Source organism: Periophthalmus magnuspinnatus, chromosome 19, assembly GCF_009829125.3.
Source record: "Periophthalmus magnuspinnatus isolate fPerMag1 chromosome 19, fPerMag1.2.pri, whole genome shotgun sequence".
In the NCBI taxonomy this organism is placed as follows: domain Eukaryota; kingdom Metazoa; phylum Chordata; class Actinopteri; order Gobiiformes; family Gobiidae; genus Periophthalmus; species Periophthalmus magnuspinnatus.
In genome coordinates this window covers 12,921,386-12,934,529 of record NC_047144.1, presented here as the reverse complement: position 1 = coordinate 12,934,529, position 13,144 = coordinate 12,921,386, and the positions used below count along the sequence as shown (strand labels likewise).

Here is a 13,144-nt window from a genome sequence, read left to right as displayed (position 1 = left end):
GCTTTAAGCATCTGCATTCCTGTGGTGACAACTAATGTGGAGGACATTTCCGAAATCACTGCGTTTTATAACATTTGTGGTTTAGGTAATATCCCGTTTTGACCATAAGCTACTACTTTAATGGCTTTGAGAACACTTAACCTCTTTAAAGCCAACTCCCTGAAGACACATGAACAGCGAACACAACACTTAAGCTAGCTTTTATTTCCTGTGCAAAAGACATTACAAAGTGTCTCTCCGCTTGCGTCACGTTATTGGTCTGTGTTAGATAAGCCTGGCTAGAGTCACTATGGTTGATCGTGACAACCAGTGCTGTCATAAAAAATACAGTGCATGTTACTTCCTTTGCTCTAGCGTTGTGAAGTTAAACAGGTGGTGACATAAGAGGTGGATGAAGTGCACTGTATCAAGATACTGCAAAATAATACCAAACTGTTAACATGTGTTTGGTGATTTACAAATACTCTTCTTTATGTAACTCCATCCATATATCCAGATTTGAGACTGTATATATAAATGGACATAGCTAATGCACCCCTATAACTGCTCGACTCGATAAGTTTCATTTGACTTGACAAGGTGACGTCACACTCCCTTAGTCCACTTCTTTACACAGTCTATGAGTAGAAGCAATGTTACACACTGTTAGGGCTACTAATATTACTACTGCTATAAACCAACGCGTTAATATGGAAATAGACGACCATTGAAGCTAAGGAGGTGAATGTATGTTTACACGGAGGTGAATGCATGATTACATTACATTGTCTTTCTTTTGCTGTTTGTTGATACTGATATTGGCAAATATTGGTTAATGGCAAATAATGGATATTGTATTGCTTGGTCCTTTGTTATTATATTGCAATGTATGAGCTACTGTGTCCAAGTGATTTCGCTTATGGATCAATACAGTTTATCAAAGTCTCAAAGTCCATATGCTGAACTTAAGTTAGTAAAGTTTCCCCCAATGCTTTACCTGAGAGGCAGACAGAGAGTTGACTCCATTGTGGAAGCCCGGCTGTGGGGGTCTGTGTCCGCTGGAATGGTTGGTGGGCTGCTCTTTGGCCATCAGAGCCTCGGCCCGTTTGATGATGTCACCCATTCGATAGATGAAGCCCTCCTTCTCTGACGGCAGGATGAACTCATTGTGGACCTGTGAAACATGGGTGTCAAAATTTGTCATAAAAGGAGCTAATGAATAAACTATGAGTAGATAGACAGTCATTTATAGATTTATTTATTTAAAGTTTGTATTGGTATTTTATGTGCATTTTTAAAAATTGTGTTGGATAAGTATAACAAATAAAATGAATTAAAATAAAAGATGAATCCAGTTTTTAAAGGCACCAAGTTACTTTTCTGGTGTATCAAGTAACACATGGAGAATTGGAGATGATATTGCAAATTTTGGCATTAAAACTTACCATCTTTTATTTTTACTGTTAGTTTGTCTCTCCACTGATCTGACTTGTAACTTAGCCTGTTGGCATCACCGCGAAGTTAGATACTCTTGAATATTACAGGCAAAACAATAACATCTCCATAGAAATAAACAGGTGGCGCAACCTCCACCAGAAAAATTAATTAGTGTAGCTTTAAAGTTAGGTAATACAACACAAGAAAAACTGGGAAATACAAATATCCCTTCAATGATAAGGTGGTTCACTAATTTTTATGCTTTGTCTTATTTATCCAAGTTTGGGACTGGACACAAAAATGACTGACAACAAAGCCACCATCTTTGTCTGCAAGACTGTTTACATAACAACTCTGTATACTCATTGACAGTGAGTTGTGTTCGGGGCGTGGTAACCGCCTGCTGTCAAACTGGCATAAGTCACCTCCTTAAGTGCTTCATATTGAACGACTGAGGCTGGTTTGGATGCCAACAACCCCCTCGGTGCCAAGACTAGTAAACAAAAGAGCAGTGTGTTTGTGCGAGGGAAAAACAGTACACAGAGGGAACAAAAAGTACTTTACCACGGCGTCCTCGTACAGAGCTGGTTACATAGACCGCCACTGTCAGTAATGAGTCTTAAAAGCCATAAGAGACACAAGCCTTACCTGCGTCATGCTAGCCACGACTCGGGAAATGTAATATGCTGTACCAAAGCTTTCAGACAGGTTTATGAGAGGTTTATGAGAGACGCTTTAGGTAAATGCATCAGTGTTAGAGGAGGACAGTATATTGGTATATTAAAGCTGTTGTTTTATGCAAAATTTGACTATATTTTCTATTATCCGAATGATTAAAAGCTAAGAAAAAGAGCTATACTTGAACTTCAACCAAAACATTCACAAGCATGACTTAAAAACCTAAAAGGTCCTATTAAGGCCCTGGCTCTATCTCGCAACAGTGCCCAGGTCAGACTAGGTAAATGCTCTTTCTGTTTAGTTTCAAAACCCAGTGTCTTCTGACAAAAGTTACAAACATATTTAAAAGAATAATTTGATCTACAGATGTTATTATCTTTGTTGATAAAAACACTATATTTCTTTAAGCTTTTACACATTTTTTGTATGAGCCCAATAAAGTCAAGGTCACTGGAGTTATTTTCATTAAAGGTCCACTGTGTAACTTTTCTGGCTTTGCCACTAGCTTGTCTCAATGGAGATGTCATTACTTTGAATGGAATGTTCCAGGGTATGGCTTTGAAGGTCTCTATTGCAACTGACTTAAAGGTCACATTTACTGACAGGCAATCCTGCTTACACCTACATTTTTGAGCAATAAAAACGAATTATAACAAAAATAATAAAGGTCATAAAATCTCCATGGAGACGAGCATATAGCATATTGGCTTTATTTGGCCCCGCCCACTGCTGCCTCTAAATGCTCCACACCATGTTTTCTTTGTGGTGGCTCTTCTGGGTAAAAGCGAATCTCATTTTTGTCAATGGCGAATTCAGGAAAAGTTTCACCTCAAAAATCTGATATGCAGCGGTGTTGATTTATGTAAAATGTTCTATGTTCATGTGGAAATCAAGTCAACACCTCACGATAATCTGGAGGCTTTAAACGGCTCTGTAGTCCCAACAGAACTTATTTGCTGTCAAAATCGCCAACTCCATACAATATAATACAACCCAAACGACGATGGGGGCATCCACGGCAACTTCCAAAATAAGGTCTACCAGAAAAATGACATAGTGCCTCTTAAACCAATAAAATATCTCACTTAAACCATGTGAGTTGATTGCAGTTATTTTTCATACATGTTGGTTTCTAATCTACAGTGTTTATGCCAGATGTCCTTCCTTACAGTACACTGAATTTATCACATAAAACAGATTCTTGTCTCACCATCACAGCAGCAATGTCTTCGGGGCTGTCTCCGTCCAGGTCGAATTTGAATGTGACCATCTTTTCGTTGTGGGTCTGAAGCTGACACTCCACCACTCGGTCCACTTTATCAGAGAGCTGCAGAGGGAAACATCAATGTAACGACTGTAGTCTGTTTACCAGCTACACAAGGGAACATCGACAGGTCTCAAAAACAAAAGCCCACGTCATTGTTAACAGGTGAATCTACTGTAATAAATGCATTGTCCTGACAGTCGAGCTTTGGTTTAGTCCTTTTTTAAAGCTGATTTAGAGACCCCTGTTTAGACCTAGTTGTTGCCTAGTTACCAGTTACCTAGTTCATACTTGGTTTATTCTGAATTATTTTATACTAAGCTGTTTTATGTTTTGTTATTATTTTCTTTTATTAAATTTATCTATAAATGTAAGTAGTTCAGTTGGTAGAGTGTTTGTCCACTGATCTGAAGGTTGGAAGTTTGAATCCTGCTCTCGACATAAACATCATTGGTTGAGTGGTCAGATCCACTGATCCACAGGTTGGTGGTGCAATTCCAGCTCCCACAGATGAATGCTGTCATTGTATCCTCGGGCAAGACACTTAACCCACCTCGCCCCCAGTGTCTGTGTACACTGGTGTATGAATGTGTGTGTGAGGGGTGAGTGGTTCCTTGATGTAAAGTGCTATATCAAAATGTGACCATTTTACCAAAAAAAACTCCAGACTAGTATTTGTCCAGATTTGGATCTGGTTTAGTTCCTGATTTAATCCTGGTACAGACCTGGGTTGTTCCTGGTTTAGACTTTATTTATTCTGGTAAACCTGGATTAGTTCTGGATTACACTTAGTTTGATCCTGGATCATAATCACACTTTATTCTGAATTATCGCGGGAGCTGTTATTATCCACATTTATACCTGACTCAGTTCTGTTCTAAACGTGTCTTAGTCTGGGTTGGGTCTGTCTGGGTTCTTGGTTAGACCTGGTTTAAGCTTAGTACAGACCTGCGTTGTTCCTGGTTTAGATTTGATACCTGGTCTTGTCCTACTTAAGACCCGGTGGAGACTTGTCTGGTCAAACCTCAGACCTGGTTTGAACGCGGCTTAGTCTTTAACCTGATTTTGTCCTCATATAGATTTCTTTTGTTCCTAGTTTAGTCCTTGTATTGTTGTCAATTGAATCAAAGCCTGATGGGGTCTGTACACAGTTGACATGTTTGTTTCTGTCCTGGAGCCATTATGTGACCGCAGTGCGTCCCATCAACAGAGAACAGACTGCGTTACATAACTGAGGCAGAGCTGCACTCGTAAATAACCACTGTAAATACACCACTTCTCTTAATTTGATAGACTGTTGATTTATTATTAATATTTCACAGAAGAACAGGCTCTGTGCTGTTATGATAGGGATTTGCAGGATTAGGCAAAAGATGAAGAAAACATTTTAATTAAGCTTGTTTAAAGAGTGGCGGCATTGACTCAGTAGTTTACCCACAAATCCACAGGTTTGCAAGTTTGAACCCAGCTCCAACCCAGTGCAATCGCTTTGTGTCCTTGAGCAAAACACTTCACTAATATTGCCTTGTATGAAAAAGGTCTGTGAATAATTGGTCAGAATATTGCTATATAAATAAAATGAAGTATAAATATTATGATAATGTAACAATCCAAGCTAGACGCACTTGGACCTCTGTCAAGGCACGAGTCCAAACTTGAGATTATTAAAGGCCCTGAACGTTGCAATCCTCACTTTTCTTATGTTTTTGCATCCTAATCATTAACCAAGATGAGTTTAAAAGGGCTTTTCATAACTTTGCCGTCACAGTAAAACTAAAAACTAGCATGCTAACAGCACACTTCCTGGTTCTTAAACAATACAAATATTATTTTATAATTAGAAGCAGACAGCATATATTCTTGGCATCATTAACCATGATGAATTTATAAGGGCTTTTCACAACTTTCAGAAGTTAGAGCAGGGTTTTGTCGTCATGGTAAAACTAACAATTAAAAACTAGCATGCTAACAGTACACTTGTTGGCTCTCAGGCAAGAAAAGGCTTTATAATTAGAGGTGGACAACATATATTCTTGGCAACTTAATTATTAACCATGGTGAGGTTATAAGGATTTTTCCATCACGGTTAAACTAAGTAGCATGCTAACAGCACACTTCCTGGTTTATAATTAGAGGCAGACAGCATACAGTTCTCATTTTGATCCTTTTCTAGTGTACCTGTACAGGGATCATTTCTGCTCAAGTACATGACCTACAGCCACTTAAAAGACAAGGTGACCAGAGAAAAAACATGCACCTTTGACAACTTTTAAACTTCAAATACATTGCTTAAATAAAAAATAAATTCAGGCAGTGTTTGTACCCCGGTGATCCGAAGCTTAGATCGCGCTCGTCTCCTGAACAGTTTGGCTGCGGTTCGTCTGGCCGCTGGTTTCTCATTCTTCTCCGTCAGACCCTCATATCCATCGCTGAGTCCGGACATCACATCGGAGCCATAGCTGCGGAGTTACACAGAACATTTTATGGGCTACTGGTTTGTAAATGTGACCACAAAAACCACTCTGTCTTTTTCCACATTTACAAGTCATTTGTTATAATGTTCCACAGCTGTCAAGAATTATTATTTGAACCTGGCAAACAATAATAAACATAGGTTTCTGTCGACAAAGCCAAAGATGTTCCAGGGACGGAAACTGCAATCAAAATATATTAAACAAATGTATTTTTTTCCTTTTGGCTTTTGGCTTCTGTTTAGTTGGGTTGGTGATCAGCAGTTCCATGTGTAATAATCTCCATTTATCCTGGTTTGGGACCACACAAGCTAAATAAAAAATATGTACTACTACTACTACTACTACTACTACTATTACTATCAGGTTACAAAATCATACTTTAAAGGTCCAATATTGTGCAAAACTGATTCTTTTGATCTTTAAGCCGTGTTAAAATGTTGTTACCTCTTCAAAAACATAGTTATGTTTTGTTTCATTCACACATATTTGAATAATCCATTATTATTAGTCTGTCTACTTCTCCAAAGCTTAAAATGCTATGTTCCACCTTGTGATGTCATGAAGCAGTAGTTTTCAACTTGACAGCTACATTTTACCTTTCATTCATTAGAGATGTGCAACTCCAGGTCTCAAATCATGAAATGATTTTAGTGAAGATGTATGGAGTTTAAAAACACAGTGGAGCACTTCCTGTATTACCACATGACATCAGAAGGTGGAACAGAGTGTTTTCAGCTTGAGAGAAGAACTCAAGAGTAAAAGAAAAGTGTGTTAAACATATGTGAATGAAACAATACACGACTCCACCTATGTTTGTGATGTGAGGAAACAACATTATAACATAGGTCAGAAAATAGCGTAATACTAGTTCATTTCAAACCGTTCAAACTACCACACATTCCACCCTTTATTATTTGTTCTAGTTTACAGTCAATAAATCCACTTTATAATTAAATGCAGACAATACACAGAGTCTCACTTTGACCCTAACAGCTGCTTTTAATATATATAAGTACTGGGGCTAAACAGATTTGACTATTACATGCAAGAAAATTGGGCACAGCCTCTTTAATCAACATTTTCTGCTTATAACACATTTGAAAAAGTGAAGCATCCCCTACAGCTTTGTCTGGTCAAAGGATCACGTCATCAAAGCCATTACTTGTGCAAATGAAACAGATTACCAAGATTGTAAAATGGATATGGCAGCATAAACACCACAATTGATGTTTATTTGTATAAAATAAATGCGCTTTAGTTATAAATCTCCAGATTACGGGTGGGAGGCTTCGAGGATTGTAGATTACGTAAATGGTTAAACAAGACAGGGCGGCTTTGTCTTGATAAAAGTCTATGTTACGTTAATAGTGTCGTCAGTGTAGTAATCTACCAATCTTGGGAATAAACTAAATCTTAGAGAGCTATGATTGCTTGTGATGAAATTTTGAATAAAAAACTAATTTTATAATAATCGATGATAGTTAAATGTCAAAACAAACCATCACTCATCCAGGCATGTTTCATATTAACGAAAGGTTTAAAAAAGTTGCCAATAAAACCTGCTCCAGATGGTGAAACATAGCGATCCACAGAATTTCAGAACTTTTGCTGTTTTTCTTCTCTCTGTTTCTTGAAAAGTGCTGATGGAGGTAATGGCGCCTCTAGGGCTTTTTGAACCGCACTGGCCACAGCCGAATATTTATAGGCCCACTGTTTGGCAGCACCCTGTCTTCTATATTTAGGTTGGACATTTAGTTAGAAATAGACAGGGCAGATAGACAGCCCAATGATTCTTTTGTCGGCTGATCCACAAATACAAGGCTTTTCTCAGAACCAGGCTAAGAGCATGTTGAGTATTCACTTGATTAACTCTTAAAGACGTTTGTTAAAGGTGATTTATCTGGTTGCTTAATAAAAATGTGAAAAACAAGAGTAGTTCATTTTAAACCGTTTGCAGTGGTCCAAAGCTATTGCTCACTTACTTTATATATTCCAAGCATCCTAATTTTCACCACGATGAGCTAATCAGAGGCCAGAGCTGAGTTTTGCCATCGCGGTACATGGTAACAGACACTTCCTGAATATCGGACAATAAAAAACTTTATAACTGGATACAGACAGCACGCAGTGGATATTTTGACATCAAGAGCTATAGCGATATCTGTACTGGGGCAAGACAAATTTTTCTCTTCCCTTTTAAACACAGCAGATTGTAGCCACACTAAACAAGTGCGATTCGGTCAGCCATTTAACGAGTGTTCCTGCAACTGCTATAGTTCAGTGCCAAATGTTTCTGCCACTGAAATCTATTTTGATGCAGGTCATAAATCAATTTCAACAGTCAACAGTACTTTGTCTGTATGAATAACATGCTAGTCTTGTGATTTGTCTTGAATTTTGGCCACATAAACCATATATCAAATAGGAACACTTATATAACTAGGCTATTCAAAGAATAAGTTTGACATGTGTAAACAATTTTCCACACAAAACTAGTACATTTTTGTGAATTTTTACTAATTTAGTTTTACTCAATTATTATATAAAAATAATCCCAAAATGAAAAATGTGATTATAATTTTCTAATACACTTTTATACAACTAAAATCTCTAATTATGCTCACAGCTCATAGAATAGCTGAGAGTTACCCTTTCCCTTGGACAGATTGAGAAGCAACAGACAGATTCTAAAGACATTAACGTCACGAAATCAAATCAAATGCTGAATTTCGAGACAGATTCCAGATTCTAAACTTTTCCAAACATAAAATAAACAGACTATTTCCTGGAGTTTTTACAGCTCTCACACATAGAATAAAGCATACCCCACCAACAGTGAAAACAGGGCCTCCCCAGCGTCACATAGAAACTACATGGGTCCAAGGCAGTATAAACACTAGGCTCCCCCACACAGGAACACAGATGTGCAGTTATATAGGCAACACAATTTCAAAATAACTGACTAGCTAACTCATATACCTGTGGTCTCTCTGTCCCTCTCTCTATATATATCTATATATACCACTGCTACTGCTGCTGGTGCCCGGAGTCAGGACTAAACATGGGGAATCAGAGTTTCAGTTTTATGCAGCTACTCTACAGGCCTCTACTTTGACAATGTTTAAACCAGGCTCAAAACGGTTCTGTTTGGCTGTGCATATGACTGAAAGGTTTTTATTCTGCACTCTTCTCCTTTAATGTTAATTTTAAGATGATTATTTGTGATTATTTATGTTTTGATTTGTTGTATTGTGATTTTAATGTCTTTCTTATTCTGTAAAGCACTTTGAATTACTTTGTGTACGAATTGTACTACACAAATAAACTTGCTTTGCCTTCCCATTTCATTTTCATGAGATTTTATCACTTAAAACTTAACCAAAACCAAAAAATATATTTGGTGACACTTTAAAATGGCTACACCTTAATTAGCTATAACAAAGTATGAAGAAAGACGTAACAAATTTTTTATTAAGAATGATTCGGAGTTAGTTACAACTTAATTTCACGAATAGCCTAAACTTAACTCCTAATCCCTTAATTAAGTAGTTACTAAGCCATTCTTAATAAATTCATTTCATTAATTTATTCATTATGAATTCATTACTTCTTCATGCTTTATTAAGACAGTAAATAGTGTAGTTATTATTAAGTATTAAAATTAAATAGCATTTTATCAAATATATCCCTGTCTTGCAGTCAGCTGTTACAACAAAGAGCATTAGCAGTTTGCAGGTGATTATCGCTGCTCTATGTTATCCATGACCTGACAATACATCGGACGACCCTAAACTTGAGCACACTTTTGTAATACACGACCAGTGGTGGAACGTAACAGAATAAAAGTAGTACAGTACTGCACTTAACTGAAACATTAAGGTCACTTAAGTAGATTTTACAGTGGATACTTTTTACTTTTACTTCACAACATTTGAGAACAGATATCTGTACTTTCTACTCCACTACTTTTTGAGCAGGACACGTTCATAATTTGAGCAAAAAAAATAAATCCAAATAAGAATAAGGCAGAAAAATATTAACAAATTAAAATTATTAATACAGCCTGAAGGAAGCAATTTAGATGTGAAATAATGCTGAATAAGTCATACCTGTCCACTGGAGAGTTGAGGCCACTTGAGGGACCTGAGTTGATGTGCTCAGTGTTGTTGGATACAGCGATGCTCTGGAAACACAGAATCAACATTATAAATTATGTTTTGTAGAGTAATTTATATACATTATAAGCCTGACACTGTTTTTACAGAAAACATTTGATGTCTTAATAATATGGACTCATTCTTTGAAGTGGGTCAAACTCTAACAAAGAGCTTGTGGAGCATGTTAAATGGGATACTTCATTTAAATGGCAAGCATTATGAAGATACACGGACAACCCAGTTTTCTTTCTTTAGCAAACTGTTAGTTGTATAGTTTAATGTTTTTGTCATATGTTTCTATTGGTATTTGCAGTAAAAAAAAAAAAAAATACAAAAAGGGCCTAATTTTGATAATTCAAATAATAACTTTGCCCCACTTGAAATAACAAAGATAAACACACCACAAACAGAGTGTATTCATAGGTTTCAAGTGATGACAAACTAGAACCGTAAACGCAGTTCAAAATAATATATTGTCTCTTTTGAAAAGCCAAAAGCCCTCAAAATGGCATCTGTACCCATTACAATGTAATGTGACTGAAACATGTGAATACAACTCAAATTAAGTTGCATTCATGACATTTACACTATACACAATATATGTTTGATAATTAATTGAAGTTCCTATCAGCCATGGCTATATCCGTTTTTTTACATAGCTCCAATGATTTCATTTTCTGTGGCTGTCCCCTCTTGTTACCTCTCTCTCCTTTGATAACAGGCAGTTTTGGGGGTCCACACCACTTACCGTGGGGAACCGCAGTGCCGGGATAGCCAGTCCGTTAGCTGCGTGTGGGCTAGCTCGTACCGTGGGAGGGGTCTGGGGGGATTCGAGGGGGTCCTGCAGTCCGGAGGAGCTCAGATATCCGTCCGTCTCGCAGTCAGCTGTTATAACAAAGAGCATCAGCAGTTAGCATGTGATTATCGCCGCCCTATGCTATCCATGACCTGACAATACATCGGATGACCCTAAACTTGAGCACACTTTTGTAATGCACAGCCAGTAGTGGAACGTAACGACGTAATAAAGTTGAATAAAAATTTTAGGTATTGTGTATTTGCATGTTTTTTTTTTATAAGATTGCACTTTATATTGCCTTTCCAGTTCTCTTTGAGCAGCTGTGGTTGTTTTTAAATCTCCTTTATGAATACATTTGGCAGTGGGTACTTTTTACTTTTATTTTACTATATTTGAGAGCAGGTGTCTCTACTTTCTACTCCACTACATTTTTTAACAGGACTGAAAAGTAAAAGTATTTTTTCTTACCGCTTGAGACCTGCTGAAAAGGCTGAGGGGTTTATTTTGAATACATTTGCAGCTTGAGCAAAGAAAAATATACAAATAGAAACAACTAGAAAAAACTATCGCTTCAATTGCTTCTGTTGAACAAAATTCAGCACAAACCCTTTATCAAAATCACTACATTTTACACCTTATTAGTTCAAAATCTGCGTGAAATACATGTACTTTTTACTCTTTAAGTACATTTTTAAACATAGTAGTACATATTTTAAGTAGATAAAGTAGATTTTTTCATGTGATATTTTTACTTGAGTATTTTTTTTTGCTCTAGTATCTGTACTTTTACTTAAGTAACACAACTGAGTACTTCTTCCACCACTGTGCACAACTATAAAAATATCAGCTATCGTTTCTGTACAATAAGAAAGAATTTAACATAAGCACATTATGTAACAACTGTGCAGACAATAATGAATAATTCTGATGGTTAAATTTAAATTATTAAAGCTGATAGTATCACATAGCACTGTAAGTTAACAAAGGAAGTCTGTCTCTGTGGAACAATACAACTCAAACTATTAGGCAAACTAGTCTCAGTCAATTGGTTTTCAAGGTGTGATCTTTTCAAGGTGTGGGACTAAACCAGGACTAGACCAGGACCAATCAAAGTCTAAACGAAGCACTGAACAGGACCAAACCAGTCTACATCTTTGGGATCAAACCAGGACAAAGGTGAACAATCCCTACATTTCTGCGTAGTCCTGGTTTGGGTATAGACCTGAAATTAGATCTGATTCAGGAGTGAAATTATTCAGTTTAATATTATTGTGTTTGGGTTTAGTTCTGGTTTAGCCCTGGTCTTGTCCTGGCTTAGTCGTGGTCTTAACCTGGTCTAGTCCTGGTTTAGTCCTGGTCTTGTCTTAGTTTAGTCCTGGTTTTGTCCTGTTTTAGTCCTGCTGTTTTAGTCCTGCTTTTGCCCTGGTTTAGCCCTGGTTTAGCCCTGGTCTTGTCCTGGCTTAGTCCTGCTTTTGCCCTGGGTTTGTCCTGGGTTTGTCCTGGTTTAGTCCAAGTTTAGTGTTGGTTTAGCCCTGGTTTAGTCAATGTTTATCCTCTGTTTTGTCCTCGTTTCGATCCCAGTGTTTATTTATTTCTTCATTTTACACCTGCATTAGGCAAGATTTAGGCTTTGCTTCCATCCATGATGCTAAACTCTTATGCCATCATGTTATATAGGCCGACAAAAAACATGTTTTTGTTGTTTAACTGTACTAGAAAACCTCAACAAACACTTTACTAGAAACTTTCAACTTGTTTCTTAATGCTTTGAACTAGCCCTCACCTTGGGACATTGTAAACATGAGTGAACTTTACTATTTCATAATTAGCTTCTTACAATTAGCCGAGGACAGACTGTTGTGACGTATATGGAAGTGCTGATCTGCCTCTGGCTCCTCCGGTTCAGGGGGGAAGGATGACCCCACTCCGGAGTCTGCTGAGCTGGTGATGGGGGACAGCACGGGAGCAGGGGGGCTCTGGACAGGCGGAGGGGGGGAGTCCGCAGCAGTGACACCGTTGACTCTGGGTGAAGCCGGAGGTTGGGGTAGCTCTGGTTCTTCCTCGATAGCTTCCTGTTCTTGTTTTCTCTTGCGCTCCTCGGCTACGCGTCTTAGCTTCTCTCTCTGGCGTTTAATGGCGGATACTCGGTCCCGGATGGCCTTAGCGACGATTTTGAAGTCGGCCTCGTAAACGAAACCAAGCATCACCTGCATCAAAATACAAAATAAATTGTCAGAGAATGCAACAGTTACAACTCTCTTATATTTACATGGCTGACTTGAGTAATTAAAAAAGTAATTATGTTGAAGTAAAGGTACATTTGGTTAAAACTCTTTTTGCTATAACCACATCATAT

The 13,144-nt window shown here is 37.6% G+C and overlaps 1 protein-coding gene across 2 annotated transcripts in view; it reads right to left on the bottom strand.

Annotated features, from left to right (window-relative positions):
- Positions 1–13,144, bottom strand: part of wnk4a (WNK lysine deficient protein kinase 4a) — a 70,616-nt gene that overhangs the window by 14,460 nt on the left and 43,012 nt on the right. For both annotated transcript variants that reach the window (XM_033984191.2, XM_055229423.1), the window contains exons 8-13: positions 12,626–12,995; positions 10,738–10,874; positions 9,942–10,015; positions 5,682–5,817; positions 3,305–3,421; positions 977–1,153 (exon numbers count right to left, since the gene is read on the bottom strand). In XM_033984191.2, coding sequence (XP_033840082.1) covers positions 977–1,153; positions 3,305–3,421; positions 5,682–5,817; positions 9,942–10,015; positions 10,738–10,874; positions 12,626–12,995 — 1,011 coding nt within the window. The remainder of the gene's footprint in view (positions 1–976; positions 1,154–3,304; positions 3,422–5,681; positions 5,818–9,941; positions 10,016–10,737; positions 10,875–12,625; positions 12,996–13,144) is intronic.